At 46.3% G+C, this 23,339-nt stretch overlaps 1 protein-coding gene across 3 annotated transcripts; it reads right to left on the bottom strand.

Annotated features, from left to right (window-relative positions):
* Positions 1 to 238: 238 nt before the first annotated feature.
* On the bottom strand, positions 239 to 21,269 carry fosl2 (FOS like 2, AP-1 transcription factor subunit). Of its 3 annotated transcripts, XM_088626066.1 has the most exons (5): positions 21,088 to 21,269; positions 20,365 to 20,484; positions 8,730 to 8,984; positions 7,751 to 7,858; positions 1,873 to 5,266 (listed from the first exon to the last, which is right to left on the bottom strand). In XM_088626066.1, exons 3-5 carry the CDS (start codon positions 8,967 to 8,969, stop codon positions 4,715 to 4,717), a joined length of 900 nt encoding a protein of 299 aa, XP_088482192.1. In that variant the 5' UTR covers positions 8,970 to 8,984; positions 20,365 to 20,484; positions 21,088 to 21,269; the 3' UTR covers positions 1,873 to 4,714. The 3 variants fall into 3 exon arrangements, with proteins under 3 accessions (XP_088482191.1, XP_088482192.1, XP_088482190.1); XM_088626065.1 differs by lacking the exons at positions 20,365 to 20,484; positions 21,088 to 21,269 and adding an exon at positions 18,038 to 20,216 and having other exon boundaries at positions 239 to 5,266; XM_088626064.1 differs by lacking the exon at positions 21,088 to 21,269 and having other exon boundaries at positions 20,365 to 21,081.
* Positions 21,270 to 23,339: the final 2,070 nt, after the last annotated feature.

Genomic DNA, 23,339 nt, shown 5'->3' with positions numbered 1-23,339 from the left:
GCCGACTCTTGTCTTGCCTTATAGATCACCAGCCTAAGAGCTCACTGAGAGTGTAGTAATCTCTTGTAACTCTGGAAACCACAGTGTGTGTGCTGGGAAAACACAGGGCACGAGACTCTCAGCTGGCTTTCGGGCGGTAATGAAAAAACCTGAAATCAAGACAACAGGTTCTACAAAAGCCCCTTTCCTGTCTCTTGTCTTTGTTTTCAAGAGTGAGAAAGAAGAAACGCACAGCAGCTATTTTTCACCATCTTTATTTAAAAAGAAATAACTAAAAACAATGGACTTTTTCCATTTATGAGCAGACAGTTCATATACAACTCCAGGACCTATGTTGTGTCTAAAAACCAAACAAGCTAATAGATCAAAACAACACCAACAAACAACATTGGTCATGACAGCGGCCATTCTGAAGACATCAGGTGAACTGCAGTGCTGCATTATCAGTCACTGTCAGAATGTTCCTTACACACCCCAAGAGTCGGTCATCTCTCCTGAGTTTCCCAGAGCAGCCCCAGGTCTCACCCACAGCCTGTACAGCTGCTCCTCTCTGGATAACACAGCCGCCTAGATGGGCCAGATGGTCTCCTCTGGTTTCTGGCTTGCTCAAGTCATCTGCTATCAGGCCACTGCATTTTTAGGGAGCTGGGTGTATGTTTCCCAATGTCCCTGAGTTCTGAAAGCATGTGCATGTGCGCTTTTCTTCTGGTGTGCAGATGTACGGATCTCGGGCAGTATGTCAAGTGGGATTAGGAGGAGTTTGGCACCAGTACCCAAAATAAAACCGCCTTTGCTGGACAGCACCTGAAAGCCCAGTTTAGCTGGCTGGGAAGAGCACACAGACTTGGGAATTGGAGTACAGATTGCAGAGGCATAGGCTAAACAGTCAAACAACAGCTTGTATGTGTGAATTTTGCAGGTACGCTACCTCTCACATTTATTGCTTGTCCAACTGGCACTGCCAGTTTTAGGAGTGGTTCTACAGCTTTGCTCTGGCTCAGTTTAAGGAATAACTTTATTTCTGTGCTCGGACCGTCAGGACTTTCCAGAATGAAAGCAAGGTTCCTGAACAGGTGTGGCGATGAACTCAATAACTGCCTCGCCCCTTTACCAACAGAAGAAAAGCACACGCTTAAAAAGGTAGAAAAAATACTCAGGGATTAAACACTCCCCTGAAACCCCACCTCTCTGAGCGCCTGATTATCTTATGAAGGAATTATTTGCCTGTATGGGAGGAATGTTCCTACTCTTAAGTTGACATTCTGTAATGGAAGTGCAGACCTGGGATCCTGGTGGTGTACAGTTGCAGGAATCTGAGAGGATTCAGGAGAGGCTAATTTCTCAGTGGCCCAGGCAGGGCAGGAGAGACACAATTGTTAAAGTAGAAATCAGCAAAACATTGACGAGAGGTTCGGGTTCTTAAGAGCTGATGAGGGTTAAGGGTTCTTAAACAACTGGCTTTAGATCCATTTTCTTAAACCAACACTGAACTGACTGTCTACCAGCTGAGTAACTTGTGGCGAGAAAAAAAAATCACACTGCAACATGGGGGCCAGTGTCAAGCAGTCCTGGTTGAGAGCTGGACAGTGGGTGTCCACTGTCCTCCAAGTCTGCTTCCTACTGAGTGGGGTCTAATCATGGAACCTGAATTTTCTTGTTCTGATATTTTCACCTTTAACTCTTTAGCCAAAATAGCCCCTGGGCAGGTGTGCTCAATGGGTTCACATCCTGAACATCGCACGCCCATGACCCACACAGGGAGCGCCGGTCTGGGGATGGCCGGCTCTTCAGAATAATGAAAAAGGAAACAGCTCCAAAAGCCCTTCAACAAGAGGACTTGGGAAATGACATGCATTTATTGAGTACACAAAATCACTTCGTAGGTTTCACTTTATTTAAATTAAAGAAATAAACAAACACGGACATATATATTGCTGTTTCTTTAAAGCATTTTTAAAAGGACCAGAAGAAGAAAGGAAACTGCCAGAGAGATGTCGCTTTGAACTACTGTTGGTTTTTTTTTTTACACACTACTTCCCACAAAACCGAAAGACAAATCATTTTGCCATTCCGTGGAAAAAGAACACCTTGTTCTTTTTGGTGCATCAGATGACGACTGCTTCGTCAACATTTCTTGTCTTTGAGGGTCAGGGGGACTTTGACACTTAAACGTCGCACAATATTTTGTCTCACTACACAGAATGACCGAGTATCAAAATCCACGGCACTAGTTCCAGAGAGCACTGCCAGCAGTCCAGCTGGGCAGCTGTGTCCTGTACAACTACAGTGCCCAGTCATCTCCTTTCCTCTGATCTCCACTCGGGTGACTCTCCAGGCTTTCTTCCGTCCAGGAATGTTTAAGTTAACAGTTCATGTTTAAATATTGCAATAGTATCCATTCAGTGCTTCAGCTTGGTTGAGTCATTAACAAAAAAAAATAAAACACAAAAAAACACCCACCTCACCTCCCCCCAGGCTGGAAAAGACAGAGTTCAGACCATTCCAGGGGGCAGTACATCTTCGCGGTGCCCTGGGCTAAATGCCAAGTGGCTCTATCGTGAAGTGCCACCAGCACCTCTGTTCTGTCTCATTAACCAGACTGGCCTCTTTTTTATCTGTCGGTTCCAGACATGAAAAAGAAGGCGCATTAACATCCCGGAAAAGCAGATGAGCCCCTGCAGTGGGAACGCTTTAGGCTAAAAGTGCCCTAGAACACATATCCCAACCTCAGAGCTCACAAAGGGTGATTCTGCAGACCTTGTGCACTATTGCCTAAAAAGTAAGGCTCTTCAGCCTTAGCAACATTGAGAATTAGGTCTACATTAAGTCACCAAGTTCTTAAGATTCCATTGTGATCAATTAAGCCGGCAATTTATTAAATTAAGTAGAGATCATTTAGGACTAAGATACTAGTTCCCTTTACCCCCTTGAGGACTCTTAATGAAACCATTTAGATGCTTGATTCATCGACAGATTCCAGGTGTGGCCGAAGACTGCGATGGGGATCTCCGAGACCAGGGTTGGAGACCCTTGCCCCACACTCCTAATGGGCCCTCTCTTCTCTATCAAAGAAAAACAAGGGATCAATTCTAGAAATCCAAATTTGTCTGCTGATGGGCGCAGGCTGTTATCAGTCTTTAAACACAGCTTTGTGTGGGGGGCCCCCAGCTGCAGTCCAAGTTATGATTTCCTAACAGGCGGATGAGTTACACTGGGAGATTCCGAAACGCAGCAGGTACTGTACAAGCACAGCCAGAGCGGAGGCCACGCCCATTCCCCCGCAACCCAACAGGCAGGCAGAAAGCATTTGCACAGGCTGACCAGCAGCTGAGCTGTGTAGAGTCACGGTGGCTCTCAGCCTCCGAACTACTCCCGCATCGCACACAAGGACTTCCACAAAACCAGCAGCATGGCTCTCCCCATTCTGTGGCTCCCGAAAAAGAGAAAAACAGAAAGCCCACAGGGCTGAAATGACATCAGCGAGACAGTGCCCATCTTCCAGAAAGAGCTAAAAACCCCGCTAAAATACTAAGGAATGTCCTGCTCACACAATGTGGCCTAATGAGTGGAGAACTGGAGTTGGGACAAGCAGTGAGTGCCGAACACTTGCTCTCCCTTCTCTGCTGTGTGAAACAGAGAAACAGGTTTCTGAAATTGTGCATATCTCAAATTCCCTCTGCTAGGCCACATTGTTTTATATAATGCTAATACACGGGGTACAAAGCCAGCAATAGAAAAACAGAAAACTGCCCTAGTTAAGAATCTGTAATTCTGCTCAAATCAGTATATGGCCTCTGTGAAGATCACAGCTGTAAACCTCATTCTGTTCTGAAATTTCAGGAAGTAGTTAAGCTCAAGACCTGCCTCGTGTAGGTTTGGGGATCCTGTCCATCCTCTCAGACCTGCAGCGTTTCTTTTCAGAGAGGACCTGAGCAAAGGTTGCTGCACAGATCCACAGAGCCAAGTTTATCATCTTTAAATAAGTCTCGTTTTCAGGAAAACAACAACACAACAACAACAACAACAAAAAGCATCAGATGTTCAATTACTTAACGGGATAAATAAGGGTAAATCAGAAGCAATAACAACAAAAAAAAAGAAAAATATTTTTTGAAGCAATCGCAGATCCCTGTTAACACAACAGCCCTTCTTGTGATCAGAAATGTAGTGTCTCTGCAGAGGCTGTTACAGGAGGGTATCTGCAATCATTCTGTCCATGTGCACAGTAGATGTCTTCTTGTTCCCTTTTCATGGTGAGGATGGTGTGTGTCCAGGGCACCTGGCCCTGAGTGTGATAACCCTTTTCTGTAAAACTCAAGTCATCCTCTTTGGCTCTGTGTCTCTGCTCACCCCTCCCCTTCAGTCAGGTATCCTGCAGCTTCGCTGCTCCCAGCCCGGAAGTGCTTCCTATGGTCCCGACACAGGCAGGACACCTCCTGCCCAGCAAAGGAATGCCACCGTGTGGGAGACGCAGCTGACAGGAGGGCGTTGCACAATGTTGGAGTGAAAGCCACCGACATCACATCACTTGCTAAAACCCAGCACAAAATAAATCACTTAGCCCTTGGAAGGTTCTAGCACACTGGCAGGAAGGGAGTCTGGAGGTCACACCCCATGGGGTTGGGAGTTTGCGTCCTGGGACGAGGGCCCTCCCCGTCCCTGTCAGACTCCAGCAGTCCCGCTCTCCCCCCCTCCTCTCTCTCTTGGGCTGCTCTCAGAGGGCCAGCAGGGTCGGGGAGTTGAGGGAGTCCGAGGACTGATCCCCACTGCTGCTGCTGCGCCGGTGGGCCTTGGAGCAGGACTCTGAGGAGGGCGAGGGGCTGTCCTGCTCCAGCATGTTGGGGTAGTTGAAGATGAGGCTGGGGGCACCGCTGGGGGTGGCGGCGGGGGTGGAGGTGCCCACCACGGGCGTGTTGAGGCTGTCCCCCTCCGGGCAGTAGAGGCCGCTCGTCCCGCCCAGGCAGATGGGCTTGATGACCGAACGCTGGGGCTTGTCCAGCTGCCCTTCTTCCTCCTCCAGCTCATCCAGGGGCTCCTGCTTCACCACCACGGGGTTGAGGGGGTGCAGTGGGCCGGACGTGGGGCGCAGGGTCAGGGAGAGCGGGGCGCACTGCTGCAGGGCGCCACCGTGGTGCCGTTCCTCAGAGGGCAGTTTGCAAATGGGGTTGTGGGCCACCAGCATGAACTCCAGCTTGTCCTTCTCCTTCTGCAGAGTCTCGATCTCCTTCTGCAGGCCGGCCTTCTCCTCCTCCAGCTTCTCGGTCTCCTGCGCACACAGGGCCAGAGAGAGGAGGCAGAGTCAGACAAGACAGGATCCCTCGCCTGCATCAGTTCTGCAGCTCTCTGCTTCAGGATTGCTGCCCCAGCAAAGGCACAGCCTGAACTCAGGCCCACATTCTGAAGCAGGAGCAAAGCATCGAGAATTTTCAAAAAGGGTACCATAGATGAAAGAAGGATTCTGCAATGTTCCAAACTCCATTAAACAATAAGCAAAAATGTTTTCCTCCAATACAAGTCACTCGGTTTTAATGCTTAAATCGCATTGCAAACAGAATGAATTGGACAGAACTCTATTTTATGAAACCAAACACTTTCAGAACCACCTCCTCCAGATCCCGAGGCAGAGAACTTAATGACCAAGCCTTGTCAAATGAGCCTTTCAACAGCCCTTATATTGTTCCTATGCCATTCTCTGTCATTCAGGTTCATAAGGCTCTGCCATTTTCTCAGAAAGGCACACAGTCTGAACAATTCTCTGTTCTACAAGGTAGAGATGTTAATTGGTCACGACCTTTCCCCCACATGTGACCTGAAATGCAAGCAACATTGCTCATACCGGCCACCAGAGGGCACTGCTTACTGAGTTCTTTGATTTTTTACCGCTTTATCAATATAGGATCGATATAGCAATAAAGGAAATGGTTATATCAAGAACAGCAGTGGGGTGGATTGGAAAGAGCACAAGATGGCTAGTTCTGCTATAGATGCTTTAGATGAGATTTAGGGAAGCTTACAACTAAAATCACCTTCTAGGTAACGATTGGAAATAAATCTGTATGCATACTGTAGTGTAAAACTTTTGCAGCTCCTGAACTAATCTGCTGCAGTCAAATCGAATACAGTCTAGCATTTGTCAGATCTTAAAATACCACAGCAATAATCCAGTCACGCCGAGGGTGTGCTGTCACTGGAAAAGCAGGGGAAAACCCCAGTTAAAAAAAATTCAGGAAGGTCAATTTACAGGCATTGAAGTCCATGGTGCCATATCTCAGCAAAATGGGCAAAGACATCAGAGCAGAAGAAAAGTGGAATGAGGAACAAGGAAATGAACACACAGGAAGCACAATAACATCCATGCTGTATTACTGGGGCACTATTTATGGTTTTTCTTTAGTGCGTATGGCAGCTGGGAGCAGACCAGCACTGCCAGGAGTGCACACTTCAACCCTGCAGGGAAATTCCAGCTTGGCTTTGAGTGACAGAGTCATCATTACTGTAACAGACCTAATTAATTCAATTAAAACATTTGCTGTCTGTCTGCCCTTGCTAGGAGGGCTGATCTCATCTCAGCCCAACCTTAACAAGGGAAAACCTGGAACCACAGCCTGTGTGAAAGAATTGATCTTTCATTGCATGAATACAGAAAGCCAAACACAGCTTGGGAGGTCTCACTGGGCTGTTTCATGTTGAACATTATAATAGAGACTGAATTAGAGCACAAGGGTAAAATGCAAGGTAGGGACTTAAGGCATGCTGCTGGTATAATTTATCAGCAGGAGCACTGAGAATGTATGGCTGCTCGGCTATCCTACTACAATGACAGGACAGCGGTCTCCATTATTTGCTCCCGTACAAAATATGCTTCATTTTTCCAAATTCCACATTAACTTCACTGACTTTTCCAAAATGAAAATAATGATACATTAAAATTTCATGTATTGCCATACTATCAATTGCTTTAATTTTAAAAAATTTAGAATTTGGCTCTAGAATAAGCAGATCTGAGAATCAGCCTGACAATGTTTGTTTGACCTGGGAGAGAGGGACAGGGGGCAGCAGTGGGATATTCAGCGCAGGGCCAGGGTGTGGGGTGCAGGGGGCAGCAGTGGGATATTCAGCGCAGGGCCAGGGTGTGGGGGGCAGCAGTTGGATATTCAGCGCAGGGCCTGGGTGTGGGGGACAGGGGGCAGCAGTGGGATATTCAGCGCAGGGCCAGGGTGTGGGGGACAGGGGGCAGCAGTGGGATATTCAGCGCAGGGCCAGGGTGTGGGGGGCAGCAGTGGGATATTCAGCGCAGGGCCAGGGTGTGGGGTGCAGGGGGCAGCAGTGGGATATTCAGCGCAGGGCCAGGGTGTGGGGGACAGGGGGCAGCAGTGGGATATTCAGCGCAGGGCCAGGGTGTGGGGGACAGAGATTAGCAGTGGATATTCAGTGCAGGGCCAATGTGTGGGGGACAGGGGGCACCAGTGGGATATTCAGCTAAGGGCCAGTGTGTGGGGGACAGGGGTTAGCAGTGGATATTCAGTGCAGGGCCAGTGTGTAAGGGACAGGGGGCACCAGTGGGATATTCAGCGCAGGGCCAGGGTGTGGGTGACAAGAGGCAGAGTGGGATATTCAGCACAAGTCCACGGTGTGTCGGACAGAGTTTAGCAGTGGATATTCAGTGCAGGGCCAGTGTGTGGGGGACAGGGGGCACCAGTGGGATATTTAGTGCAGGGCAAGTGTGTGGGGGACAGGGGCAGACACTCACCCCCTGTAGCTGCTCAGTCAGCTCTCTGCGCCTGTTGCGACACTTGGCAGCAGCCAATTTGTTCCTCTCCCGCCGCACTCTCCTCTTCTCCTCCTCCTCTGGAGTCAGCTGAGGAAAGAAGCACATAGTGTGACTTGGGGTAATCACACACACAGGACAGACAGCGCACACCCTCACTTTGTTTACTGACAGCAAGTGTGCAAGAGCAGTACTTGTACCTGTAATTTGGCTTAGGTGGGGACTCAACATGAGTGTTCAGGACTCCAGCACTCTGTCAAAAAAGCTCACATCTACAGCCCAATCCAGGTGCTTTCAGCTCTGTCCTTTAAAAAATACACTTGAAATAAATGGTCCCCCAATATATGCAGTATACACATAATAAACCATCAGGCAGGATTTGACTTCTACAAGCATGATGCATCTACATTACTCTGCATTATTGACAGACTCTGAACTAAAAAGGCCAGGGAATATTTAACAGTAGGAGCCTTTTCTTTTTTAAATTTAGAATTGTGCACACCACCTGTGTGCTTTTCAAATCTCTACTTGCAGATACGAATCCCTGTGACTGCACATGGGGGAGGGACAAGGGAGTGTAGCTAGATTGTCCTGACTGGCCCACCTTTGAGCCACTCATCTCTTAAAACATCTCAGACAGCACAGCCCCATACTGGAGGATCAGCTCGGACTGGAGGAGGGGGTGTCCATCTCCAGCAGCACCACAGGCGCCCAGGAGTCCGTAGGGGGCTCCGAGATCCTAGAGAGCCCCAGTCAACTAATCCCACACTATGTTAATGCCGGGACCAATTAGCGAATCTTGGTCCCAGTCGCCTAGTGATATGACCTAGGCTCGAATCTCGATCTCACGGATCCGTGATCATGGGCACAAGCGCCTCACCAAAAGCTTGTCCGACCCTGTAAATCCCCTTGTTTTTAAGAGGATGTGTGGGATGAAGAGCAGGGCGCAGTCTTGCCTCACCTGCTCGTCTCTCCTGCGGCGTCCGCGAGTGTCCCCGATGGAGCGGATGACCCCTGGCCGGGCAAGGGCCGTGTGGCCCAGCGACCCAGGGCCGCTGGAGCTTGGCAAACCGTAGGGGTGCGAGCGGGAATAGGGGCTGGACATGGAGGTGATGACAGTGGGCTGGACCATCCACTGAAGGTCCTGGCTGGTGGTGATGGCATTGATGGTAGGGATGAAGGCACTGCTGGAACCGGGCATGTCAACACGGTACTTCTGCGGAAGGAACACAGAACAACATCAGCCCAGGGTGACCGGAAGTGCAGCTAACAGGCAGCTCAATCAGATCTCAGATGGGCCAAGCAGGTCTTTTCCCCCAGTCCCAGGGCACACTGCCTCTAGGAAATTTCCCCAAGACAGAAAGGGGAAGGTTTCAAAATCTGAACAGCATTCCGTTTCTTTCAGCTTCGCAGGGTTGTATCATAACCATGAAAAAACATAAGGAAATGCGAAGGATTTATTCGAAAGTCCTCCTTCTTGGTTTTAAACTGGGAGAAGATGCAGTCTGCTCGGGAAGAAAAGAGGCGGCATCACTGGTAAAAGCCACAGCTGCTGCCCTGACTCAGAGCTTCCATCGCAGAGCATGATGCAATGTAGCCGTGCTGCTGGCAGGAATCTAGAAATGGGAGGGCAGGGATTTGCTCAGATTTTCACAACAGGTAAGGCTGGAATCATTAGCAGGCCTTTTTAGTCATTAAAAGCATCCATAGGATTACTAACTGAGCTCCAAAGCTCAAATCCAAGCATAATGAGGACAACTTACACGAGAACCACTCGTGCTAAATCTTTTAGATAACATGTAAGGCAGTGTTACACTTAGTTGCCTGTTCTGCGGCAATGGAAGTCACTGTGTAATCTCATCCAGCTGACAGTTCTTTACTGTCCAAACTGAGAATGAGTTATTGCTCCCCCTACTCCCAAATACTGTAACCAAATTCCATTCAGTCTTTCCCTCTTTAATACATCTAAGATATCTGGGTCATGTCAGGCTGCTCTGGTTTGGTTTGGGGACAGCAGGGAACATTTATATGCAAACATGTTTTTACCATAAATGTTGACTGTTTTTATTCTTGTATCCAAGATAAATAACCCAAGCATGTCTACAGTATGTGCTTGAACACTGAAGGACAGTGCAAAATCCCATTACAAAGCCCACATGGAGAACAGGAAAGAGGATTTCTTGAAGACAAATATACAGTTCACTTTTATTATTTGCGGTACAGTACCCAAACTAGAAGATAGGAAAGTGTAAGAACACAGTACATCTGTATCTGTGACATCCGCTTTTATGTCACTTCAACGCTTATAATACCACAAACAAGTAAAACAAAAACAATTAGTTCTATGCATTGAAGTAGAATTTCCAGTTTAGATTATGGGGAATCCAGGAAATACAGTCCAATCTGACATTAAAAAAACAGTCTTAAAAAAGCTCATTTTGAGGCCAATGGACAAGAAAAGAGTGTGCAATAACTTGAACAGGCATCTTAAACACATAGGACATTTCTAATCTGCGACATTCGCACAGTGCTCAGAATTAGTATACCCTCAAACACTAGTTTCCCATGTCCTCTAAAACAACAGTAAGGTTAGAGTGGTGACGAGGCTTCAGTAGGATATGTCCAGGCATGTTATGGACAGGCAGTCTAATTCTCCTGTCTGCTGAAAGTGCCCTGACTCCAATCAAAATCCATCCAGATCTATCTAGCCCTGAGGCCAGGAACACACCACTCAGGGGAACTATGATATTTTCACAGGACAGCACCTTCTCAAGTAATCAAGGGACTGCGTTCCTACGCAGGCCTGACAGGTCATGACAAGCGCAGGCAACATCACTAATGCCTTTTGACCAGTGTGCTTCAGTCCCAGCAGCCCACATCCTGCTGTTCCGGTTCTGTGTTTGCTTTGGAGGATATTTAAACACCCCCATCCTGCCAGACTGGGAAAGGCCAACTGCTCTCACTGCAGATCTTTGCGGCAAACTGCTCAAAAGGTTTGAAGTTGGCACTGAGGCACTGGCACGCAATATCTGCCATCTCATGCCAGGTTTTAGGGCTTTCAAGTCTTTTTTTCCCCCCATGACTGTGTCTTTTTTGGCGATTCCCATCCTATTTTTTGTTTTTCCTACACGTCCTGGTTACTTTAGGTATCACTGCGGCACTCCGAAATACCGTGACAGCTTGGTCCAGCAATATCTGACCAACAGGGGAGGGAGGTTTCAATGGAGAATCTAAGCACTTCATTTCTTAACACAGGTCACAGCGTAAAAAGCCACTGGCCTTAATCTGATCCTGCAGAATCATATTTTAGATTTCTGGGAAAACCAAAAGGAAGACAAAAGGGGATTTTTTTCTTACATGCAACAAAGAACAAGTGCTCATTGTTCAGTCCAGACCAATAATGAAGTGCTGATAGTGTAAAGCACCCATTGACAAACACAAGCATTATAAAACAGCTTTGTATCTTCACCGATGTCTAATTCCAGTAATCCCCAACTGTGGTGGAAAAATACCCTGGGATTACAGTGAGACTTGGCACACATTGTGTTGTGTAACACTCAGGTTTGGCGCTCTCCAGAAAAATCTGCAGTGATCTCGAACCCTCCACTGGAACATTTTTCATTTCCTTCTACAGGTGCTGTAATTTACAGCTCTGACCCCAGGACCAGCTGGTCACAGCACGCTGGGTCAGTGGACATGTTTCAGCTCGTTCCCAGCTGTTGCCGATGTCCACACTCAGCTTGAAATGACAGGTTTAAACCTTGAAAATTAAAAGAAAAAGCTAAATTCCATCGGGGCACTTAAAAGGCTTTGTTGTTTTCTGGCAGTATGGTATTTGTATTGCAGTATTTGTATTGTATCTGGCAGTATGGTATTTTATGGTATCAGCATCAGTATTTTGCTGATTTTCATTTATAAGGGGATTCAGGTGAAATCCAGTTACTCTTAGACGGCAATAATCAGTTCATGATGATTGTAGTACAGCACAGCAAGGTGAAGGCAGATCAGACAACCCCTCGAACCTGACACCACAAAGAGTGCACACATACAGCCTAAATTACGAAACAGTGGGACACGTGACGGTTTACCTTTTCGACTGATTATCGACTGAACTGATCCCTAAGCAGGTTTGACGGTACTAGAGCAATAAATGTTATATCGATATGATGTTTAAACACAGCCATTTCCTCTCAAGAGAAAATGGTCATTTACTTCATTTTACACTCTTGTTTTCCAATGGCTAATCTAAACTCAACAAGCATGACGGAGCAGGTGATAAATCCGTAGAGAGCTGAGCCGCCACAACTGACTCGAGTCAAAGTGAAACAGCCCCCGAAAGAGGTGAAAAAACGATTTAGAAAACTGCGGACGACGAGGAGTTCACCCCAAGACCAGAGGCCTTATGTTAGGCGACTGCGTTCTGCTTTATGTAATGGGTAATGGGAAGACAGACCCTTGTTTAATGGACCGTTCTTTGGACCAAGTGGTCTGAACTCTTTATGAATTGTCGCATTCGCACACTTGTTTAGGCGAAACTTCTGCGTGAATTCTTTTACGAGCTGGTTTTAAATCACTTGGTCGAGACCTCAGTTATGTGACCAGAATCTTAGAAATGAGGCCTCGGATTAATGGAGTCAAAAACGGTTGAATGCTAAATACAATAAATCCTGTAACAGCATTTACGTCACTGTGTTTCGTAATTTGGAAGTCACAATGAAAAATGAAAACACACCGTACATTTCTGAAGAATTTAAAGTTTTGCATCGGGGGAAACAGTTACTTGTGTGACATTTCGTGTAATATCATCATAACTTTTTTTTTTTAAATGCGATGTGAGTAAAATATGTGCTGAGTCAGTGCTCTATTCCTAAATCGTAAATTCCAGTAAAGCAAGAACTATGACGCAATGAAGACCGAACAAGGAGCCAAGAGATTGCAGCCGTGCGGGGTTGCCATAAAAATTCCACAGCATTCCCAGAACCAGGCGGAGGCGCTGCGGACGCAGGGGAATGGCGCAAGGGGATTATTTTAGGAAGCAGAGATGGGGAGGAACCGTAACTTCTGGGAAGGGTCTATTTTAACAATGCGGAATCCTGACTCCGGGTATTAAAAACAGAAGATGATGGGGCAGCTGTTAGAATTTCAAAGACCCTGCCCTGGGGTTACTTTATAAACGAACAATAAAACGCAGAGGGAAGGAAATTGAACTTTTGAGAACCGCGGAGGACTCATGTAATCTTTTATTATCTGCAATTTGATAAGATCTCATCCTTGTGATTCCACATGGTCTGTTGCCATTTGTAGCTGTAATTGTAAAACTGTACTGTCTGAGGCCACTATTCCCATATCCCTAACATTATTCATTACTGTCTCGCAAGAGGCGACTTTATCTCTCCGATCTTGCCCCTGTTGAGCAGTTACGGAGCACCTCAGCCTCCAGACATTACGAAACCGCTACTCCTATGTTTTCGTAATCTTGTTGAAGCTGGTGTTGCGCAATTTTAATTCTTGCTTCTGAGTCGGGACCTAGCCAGAGCGTTCAGAAAACCTAAAAAAAAAAACACGTCAAAAAGGAAATCGTACAATGCAAGCTGTGCTTCACAGTGAAATGTTTTCCCCGTAGTTGAGTCTCTGCTTGTTCTTGGAAATATCCTGGAAAATCGTATATTTGGGTTCTAGTCCCGGAACAGTACACATCCTCCGCTAAAAGCAGTCAATAATCAAGCCCCCCTTCAGGCCCCTTCCCAAACACCGCGCTTGGTAGCTTTCCAAGGACCGACCAATGATTCAACCCCTCAGACACTTTCTGCTTTACGGAGCGTTTCCCAACGAACAAATAAGGCGTTTCAACACTTCCTTCTGTTAGATAACGTTGCATCATTTCAGACATTGAAAAGAAGGTGCGACAGGAATGCCAGGAAGTCTGAGGATGTCATTCATAAAGCGTTAAGTATTTAAGAATTAATGACTAATACAACTCCCATTCCTGACCCGACACAGCTGAACTCTCTTTTGTGCTACTTGAAACAGCTTCCAAATGTATCCCGAATTTAAGGTTTTTAACAGATAAAACTGCAAATTCCAGTTTATCCATACACTAAATGGGCTTTGAAAACAAACTCTTTCAATGTAAGCAGTTTGCCCACATTTTTCTAGCTTTTGGAGGTCCGCCTTAAGCAGAACCACCGCTGCTGGAAAATCAAGATTTACAGCTTTGTTCCCTGCTGTGCTGTGCCAGCGGGAGAACAAGACTCCAGCAGGTCCTGCGCTCGTGGGAATTACCGCCGGGCCTGGGATGAGCAGTCATGCCTCTTTCCCTGGAAGTAACACCCGAGTCTGCAAACACGCTCCACTTTGAAATGTTGTTCTGCAGTCCTATTCCTTTCTCCTCGCTCAGGCCAGCTCCGTCAGGGGCCCAGCCATCTCCCTTATTTCATTGACAGTGGCCGGCCGTGTACATTGATGAAACAGGAAGACTGATCCTCACTGGTCCTCAACTGGTCTGAACATCACTCCCCTTGAGTGGTCGGCCGAAGATCCCTTCGGGCTGATCATTCCCCAAGACTACCTCCACTGACCTTCCTCAGTCTTCCATCAGGATTACAGGACTCTTAATCCAGAGAGACATCAGAAGCCAAGGTTGTCTTTAAACTGGGGTCGCGTCTTCCGGTTGCTTTGTAGACCTTCTCCATTCATTCACAGATTCCAGCTTCCCAGACCTCTCTTACCATGGGTTTCTCTTCCTGTGGGCGCACTCCGTCCTCCTGTGTTTTATATCCCTGCTCCCTTCCTCTCTCTGCCTCACAGCTGAAGATGGCTCAGTGGCTGAAACGATGTGCGTCTTCCTACTTTTCTGTGTGGAACTAACTTTAATTTGTTCTTTTGAAGCCAATGCATGCTGACATGGCTTCCCACTCGAACCTGTTCATATCCCCACATTTGTCTAATTTCCTGTGTACAATCAAAGCCTGTGTTAATATCGGTGACTTTCTGTGGTACACCATCAGTCCATGGGATCAAATGACACAGCACTGGTACTTGTGACAGTACTGGGGTCCAGTCCAGCACACTACAGTAAACTGAACAAGACTGTGTACAAAGTTTGTCTTCTCAGATCTCAGATCTTCACAGATCTACCCTTTGGCTGTGTCTTTTTCTGAACAAACCCCACATACCACCACAGTGTCATACGAACTGCAAGTCTCTATGGATAAGAGTGACTGTGAAGCAAATTAATAATACTGCTCTACACATCCATTTCCAAACCCTTCATCAAGTACCTAGCAAATGAAAATGAAAACAAATTAACAGCCAATATGTTCATGGCAAGAACTTGATTTTATAAACCACCATTAAAAAATGATTTCTTCCAATAATCCGATAAAGACCTGTGGTCTTAATGTGAGCTATTCATGACGGCTCTGAGGCTTCTGTAATGGTGACAGTAAAAACTCAGGGGTGTAGAAGCAATTCTTTACCTGATGGCTATCCAAACCGATTCTCTTAAACAAATGAAAATATGAAAAAACAAACTGATCATCACACATTTCCAAACAAAAGCCCTTTTGATACTGTGCAAGATTTATCACAACCCCTGTATGAGCAGAGCCAGAGCAGATCAAGGCACTTTGAGCCAGCCCAGTTTTCATGCTGCATCGCTGAGGGTCTGAGCCCCTGTTGTCAATGCCTTTGCAATTCCTAATGATTTTACAGTGTTAGAAAGCATGTGCTCTCTTATCCAACACAATAACTTTCAAAGCACATTATGTTCAAAACAAGACTCTGCATCAGGCAACAAAAACATCTGGAGGAAATTCCAAAGCAGAACATTCAAACAGCCCTCAGGATAAATTCTGAGACATATCGCGGGCATGTTTTATTCCTCATTCCGAAGTCACGCCACAGTCTGCTAGCGCTATTCCACACGGCCTCGCGCACCGCTCATTCTCCGTGATCAGGATCTGTAAGCATGGGTGAAAGAAAGACACTGGGACCGAGTTTCTACAAATAAATGGATTTGGTAGACTGTGTGTTTTGGGGAGAGGCTAATGGAGGGGACAGCACATTAGCTGTCATGGGAGTGACTTACGGATCAGGCCGACTTCCATTTCTAATACTGCCTACTGTTCCCCAATGGACTCTGCTCACGCCATGCTCACAGAACTCAGCCTTTTAGTAGATGTTATGGAAGAGCAGAAAGCTGGCACTGAGTTCAGCAGCACGCACTGGACATCCCAGTATTAGTTTATAAGAAGAATTAATTGCATGTCTAGAGCGCTTTTTGTCCCAAAGCATTAATGCTCTGTTAGATATAGGAGAAAACCCACTGAAGCACAGCTCCCACCTGGGTCACACCTGGCAGCTGTTCTGCACCAGCAGCCCCCACTACACAGCAGATTGAGTGGAGGAGCGAGAAACAGCTTCACCAATTGAACTTCAAGTACCAAGCCAGAGTGGAATTCAGCCAGGACACTCTGGTTAAAAGCCCTACTCTTACTCTCACAAAAAGTGCCATGGCACCTCTAATGACCAAGTAGTCAGGTCCTAAGTCTAACATCTCACCAAGACGATACCCTGACCTGCAGCACTGCATGCCCGGTCACAACACTCAGACATTTGGGAAATTTCGGATCTGGAATGAAGAGTGCCATCTACAGGTCAACCATTGCATTGCAGGAACCAATTATTAGAGCCCTGCTCTGCTTATGGGATTTGACATTGCCCCTTAACTTTCTATCTACCACTCTGAAAACATTCCATCAAATCAATAAAGTACTAGACATCCATTACTCAAAGACTATTTGGCATCTATATTATATATATATATTGCATCTATATATTGATAAAACGACACAACATTTAGTACAGCAATGGATTCTCCCACTGATGCCAACAGATGAGAGACATATGCAGCAAACATTCCTCCAGTGTGAGACCCTTCTGAGTCTGGAGTTCCACCAATGATGGCAGAACTCATGCTGGTAACAGCTGAGATCTAAGTAGATTGCTCCTGTTCCGTTACTCCTGCTTCTCCGTTTCAGTTTGGCACCATGATTGTGTTTTACCCTGCTAGGGGTCGATGGCTGGGACACAGGCACTTCTCCACCCCAGCGACAATGTCTTCCCAAACACTGTGACCAAAAACCGCATGCTTTCCCATCATCCTCCAGCACGGAGTCTGCCACTTGCTCACCATCATCAGCTGAACGCCCTATAGAGGACATCAGCTCCCTCAAGTCCCTCTATGTCCTATAGAGGACAGCTGTTGGCTGGTAGAAGTCATGCAAACAGTGTAGAGTGCAAAGTTATGGAAAGCAAGACCGAGCTGTGGGACTGGTCATGGTTACAAGCTAACAACTGTGTGGGGTTTAGATAAGAGCACCAAGTGATGTCTTACACCTGTACCCTATAGAAACTGCCAACCTCTCAGAATGATCAGCAATAAGTGCGTAAAGGAATGGTGGAGCCAAATGCCAGGGCCTTCAGCACGCAACAACGGTATAATTGGGCTTTCCACTAGATGTCATCCTTTTATTAAATTCTCTACAGTACAGGGCCACTGTATTTGAAACCCTAAAACACGCTTTCAATAAAACAGCGCCACTGTGTTGCTTCACGAAAACCAGAAGTAAATCTGGTTGTGATTTTTAGTTCCAGTGTACTAATGCCTTCTTGATTGGTTCCATGAGAAGCAGTCTGGGAATTTTAAAAAGTACCCAGGTACATTTACATAAGGAAACCACCCCCGCGGACACAGCCCCCCTCTCCCCTGTGCGCTCGGTGCGCCCGGGCACTCCGCTTTCTATCCAGAAGCGCAGCTTTCCTGACCGGGAAGGTCAGGGCACCTTTGTTGTCGGATACCTCACAATTTTCTGTGGGCGAGTCAAACAGTAACTGTCTTCCGTCATAGCAATCAAAACATGAGTCTGTGTTGGATAAACATAAAGAGCACAGAAAAAAAACACGTATATCGTTATGTGGCGCTCCTAGCCCCTAAAATGTCTTTAGGACGCTTGACCAGCTACCCCACAGCACTTCCCAAAGCACCGAGGAGGTACTGTATGTCGGCGGAACTCGTTCTACTAATACTTCGTCGATCTATTTAAATACCCGTCACATTGCAAAATCTAGATTTACAGCGGTATTTATGGCTTTTGTATTCAGAACTTTACCTTACGAAACAAAAAAAACCCAACATAATAAGGGTAAAGACTAATCCAACTTAATTTTCATGTTATTGTAAGCGAATGAAAAAAAATCAGCTCTCACCCAAGATTCCTGCAGCATCTTCAGGTTTTTGGAGTTTTCAGCTTTAGAGCTCAACTTGAAATCATTCCTGTGCGATACTTTTCAGTTCTTCAGAAACCTGCTGTCGTCGCCAGATTAAAAAAAAAAAAGAACTCGAAGTCCTCCTCTTCCTCCCCGGGAATAAAAAAAAACTAACAAAACACACGTGGGTGTTTTATCAGACTCGCAGTTACATTGGAATCCTGATAGCGGGTTAACAAGGAGAACTGGCCACTGAATCAAGTAAGTTTTTAGTCTGTTTACAAGAAGTATCAGCGATGCGGCCAGATGGAGCCGGAATTCTTTACAAGAGCATGTGACAGATCCCGCTGTATGGCGTGTGTCTGTAGTGACTTGGAGGAACGATGTGCTGTTGCAGTTTCAGGGTTCGGACAGCTCATCCCACTCAACTCTCAACCCTGCCTCGGCGCAGCGCGTCCTGTTCCGCGCCCACTCGGTGCGCTTTAATAAGCTGGACTGCGATGTAGCTGCTCTGAAGGGCTCAGAAATTCAGCACTACTCAGTGAGGGTCAACACTCTTCGACCAATCACCTACGTTTTTATTAATTGACCGCCTTTTTTAGAGAATCGTCTCGCAGACACTCGTCTGTTTTAACGTGGGATATTAAAATATCGTCTGTTTCTTTCTCTAAGAGCCTTTGTATCATTCTTGTCGCTTAGCGAACTGGCGTTTTCCGTCAGATCGCAATGGATATATGCTCCCGGGAAATAATTGCGATTTGTTTGTTTAACTCGGTTGTTAAATTTCTTTTTTTTAAGTCACAGCATTTTGTTGGAGATGGTAAACCTCGTCTATTCTCTATTAACTATTGATAACGAAATGCGGCGGAAAAATCTTCGTTTTTCGGAAGTAACACCGGGTCGGAGTATTTAACTGCATCATATTAAGTAGGTGCAGATAAAACGTCTGATTAGCAGCTTATAGAACCATATTTAAACTTAAACCGGGGTTTTCAAAATGCTTTACTCTACGTCTTATTTAGTGTTTCTTTAAAGTCATGTTCGTACATGACCATTGCAAGTTTCCGAAAAAAAAGTTGAGAACTGTTGTCAAAACGCTAATAAACTACAAAAAACACACAGTTCGCGTTTTTAATACAAGATTGTGTTTTCTCTTAGAACAGCGAATCCAAACATCTGTCTGGAGCCTAGTATTCTTTGGTAACCCACTTCTTGTTTCTCTTCATTAAACAAAACTAAAACCCCCAAGCAGCGACTGGTTTTGGCGGAGAAAGAGTTTGCGGAAATCGCTCCCGATACGTGCTGTCCATCAGCTCCACCAGTGGGCACGGCACGTTACCTGACTTCCCGGTGCCAATTATGGCATTCGGAAGACTCTAGTTACATCTGACTTCACCCGTTTAAAGACGTAGCCATCAACTGAATCTGAAATTCACTGCTTAGTGAATCCCGTACTTGAAACGCGTAATCAGGCTACGTTATTTACTGCCTTTAGGTTGTAAAGGCAAAGTTGTACTTAAGCAGTAATTTCTTTCCACTGGATTCGTGGGTTTTGAATACATAGAAACATACACCTGGTTGGCCCTCCCTTAATTACCCCCACTGTTAAACCGAGAGTCTGCATTCCTAGATATCATTTGCGTGGGCGTCTTGTTAATCCATGCCGAAGGCAACTCGGTTCTGCTAAAAGCCTCACTGAAAGGGGTCCTGACAATAACAGCAAAAAATATGTACATGTAGCACACTTTAATAGTTTTTCACGCCCTTTGCAAATATCCAAGGAAACTGCCTACATTATGAGAGCTGTTTGCTTTACTGGGTCTGTAAGGGAAAAGTGCAAACACACGCATTCCAAGACATTGGGCAACACCGCCAGTTCAAATCCGTGAAATCCGTCGGCCGTGAAGGGCTAATAGCGAGCCCTGGCTGGGGGGGATCCTGGCCGGCTCGCTTGTGTCGGTATTTCAGCAGATCCGTCCGTCCCCCACCCAGTCCAGTTTCACAGCGGTTTGCAGACAGCGTACTGTAAATGGACATCAATAGTACACGGAGGCCAACCACTTCCGTCAATTTACGAGAGTGCAACCTCTGGCACAACAGCACAGTAATAAGCCCAGAGTGCGTGTGCAAATACTGGAAAAGAACAGATACACGAAACGTGCGGTAAATACGGGAACCTGATCCTTTTTTTTTATCGGTGGTTTTCCTGCTTTCGATATCATTAGCAATAATAATAACAATAATAATATTTTTTAAAAAAACAGCACTAACTCGTTCTAAACGGGATTTGTGCTGCTGCTAGCTGAAGACAGTCCCCATGTCCGTACCTGGTAGCTGGAAGTAGAGATCGGACTGCCGATGGTACTGCAGCCGCTCGTGAAGGACTCTGGCTGGGCCGGCGAAGCGCTGCTGCCACGGGAGGACGTGTCGTAGTTCCCGGGGTAATCCTGGTACATGATCGAGAGAAAGGAACAGGTTTCAGGCGAGGATGCGAGCTCCGGGGGGCTCAGGGTTTTCCTCAGTTTGCGGCTCAGTAAAGTCCAACGCGAACTGACTGCAGGCAATAACTTAAAAGTTCGTGAAGCAGACTAAAATAATCGCAGAGTCTCCCGCTGGTAGTCCCCAGATTGTGCACAAATGCTTCTTCGATTTCCGAATAATAAGGCGAGTGTTTTAAGAAAAAGAGCGACAAAATATTAGCAACATATGTCATTGGTTGCGCACGCCGACGCGTTTTTCCTCGTTTTGTCCCCAAAAGTTGAAAAATGGTTTGGACATTGGATTACAGTGGACTGCAAGCTGCCCTGCTTGTTGGTTTTGTTTTTCCAGTGCGAAAAAACAAAAGCACCAGCCTGAGAACCGCTCTGTATTGTTGTCCTATTGAAAAAAAAAGAGATCGCCTCTGCCGCAGCGGTCGCTGGGTGAGCGGTGCCGAGTGTTAACCTGGGCACTAGGAGAACAAACGGGACGAGTCACACAGCTCTGTCAGCGGGTTCGCGAGTTCGCTCTGAACTGTAGCGCACTGTGCAGTCGATCTGCGAGTGACTCACCTCAAGTTGACGTTTACGTGCTACACTTTAAAGATTCGTTTTGTTGCGACACACTCTGCGCGTCTTTTTTTTTTAAATTTGCCTCTATCCCTATGGAAAGTCTGCCTGCTGTGCCCCCCCTCTCTCAAAATGTTGCCGACCGCCTGCGAAGATGACTCACTTCTATGGTATTACATTGAACTGAAACTCTCCTTATCAAGTGCCATGCGGACTCGCTCACGTCACCATGCTGGAGAGTGAGCTACCATCGTGAGATACTATTGGGGGAGATTCGTCCAACATGGCTTACTATTCACCCGTAATGAGGGAAATCTAATCCCATTTCGTGCCTGTAATATTTAAGAAAAGCCTCAAAATATCGTTTAGCATTTCTTCTGTGCAAATTGTGTTGTCCTGTAGTTTAAATGCCATTATTACAGTTTTCCAGCACCCCCGTTCTGACTACTGCGCCGTCTTTGTTCCTCCTGATTGACGTAGGTTTCCAAAAATGGGCAGTTGCGTCAGAGCACACGCCGTGTGGGTTTCCTTGGTTTATTGAGACGTCAGAGACAGGAGGGATTCCCTCCTACCCCCACCATCCTATTGCACTACGAGAATGAAAGGGTTTTGTGCCTTGGTGTGTGAACCTGCCATGCGGAGGTGTCGATGTATTACAAGAGTGAAACGCTAACGAGAAGCCTCTGCATAAAACCTGTTTTTCGCTCATCTGACTGCAAATTAAATCCTGCGGCACACTCAACGCGGAAGACGGTTTCCTGATCAATCACAAACGAATTTACGCGATATTATACACAGCAGCAAAAGTTCCGTATGAAATTGAGGCTTAAATTTGTATTTGCTTTGAAATATGAATTTTCCTCCCCCTCACACACACATTTCATGCGTGGGCTCGCTTAATCTCTGAAGGGGAGAGATTAGTTTGAACTACATTGCTTTGAAGTGAAAGGTTTGCTTTTCTTGCAGAGGGGCTTTAGGAATTTAATGCTTGTCCATATCTGTAGCCCGAGGAACAGATAGATGTCGCCAGCGGTACAAGAGTGATTATCAGAGAAGTGCTGCCACTCTGTCAGTCCTCAACTACTTCAGCAGCTCATCTGATAACGCCGCCCACACCTCTTCTCTCTGGATTAACTGGATTGCTGAAGTGGTGGTCACAACACCGGATTACTACTTGCTGCGATCGCTGTGGGTTTGTACAATCTGAGTTTTTCTGATGTCCCCCTTCATCACAGCCGGCGAAGCGCTTTCTCACCTCCCCGCCTGATCCGGCTTCAGCCAGGTTCAAGGTGGGGGAGTTGGGCTGCACTTCCGGGGTGGATGCAAGGGGTCTCCTCATCTGTGGAAAGCGCTTTGGGATGGTTTGAGAAACCGAGGAAAGGAAAATATTATTATACGTCCGGCCAAGATCATTCCATGAGCATTATCTTCCTTTCCGCGAAAACAAACAGATCACTCCTCTTCGAAACAAGCGAAACAAACTGACTGTAAAGGAACAACAGTGTCAGTATCGTGTTACAGTAAGCTGATGTTGAAAAAATAACGAGGCTATGTTTGTTAAAAATAGTCACATCCAGAATCACAGAAGCGCTAATATGGTGCGCACCTGCTATAATAGCTACATATTTTCATAACAACTGGCCTTATCAAACGTGTCCTGACTCCACACAACTTCCCTCTCCCATCAACTTCTTCTGGATCTTGAGCAGCGTCGTGTAAACTACCGATAACGTCTATTTCAACCTCACTAAAATATATTAATCAGAATCAATTTTTATTTTTATAATAAAAACCTGTTTTATCGTGAGCGCACTGACGCACTATGACTGCCTTCGCTTCATCCAGGTGGGGCTGGACATTGGTGGTGGTGTGGGGGGGAGTCCCCATGACCTGTAAAGTGCTTTGAGTGGAGCGTCCAGAAAAGCGCTATATAAGTGTAAGGAATCGTTTTATCCGATCTATATAAACATTTTTCTTATTCTGGTTGATATAAGCAAAGAGGGCGACACGCTGGCGAAGAGGTTAGCATTGCTTGGTGGATTCAATTACGGACCTGGGATGCTACGTGGAGTTTGTATGTTCTCTCCGTGTTCCTGTGGGTTTCCTGTAAGGAGCTCTGATTTCTTCCAACAGTCCAAAGACATACTGGTAGGGTAAATTGGCTCATGGGAAAATTCTCCCCAGGTGTGAGTGTGTGCATATTTGTGTCTGGGTGGGCCTTACCGGGTGTGTCCAGAAATGTGCTATGTACGTGT

Source organism: Lepisosteus platostomus, chromosome 3, assembly GCF_059453375.1.
Source record: "Lepisosteus platostomus isolate fLepPlt1 chromosome 3, fLepPlt1.hap1, whole genome shotgun sequence".
Classification (NCBI taxonomy): domain Eukaryota; kingdom Metazoa; phylum Chordata; class Actinopteri; order Semionotiformes; family Lepisosteidae; genus Lepisosteus; species Lepisosteus platostomus.
This window is presented reverse-complemented; position numbering and strand designations above follow the sequence as displayed.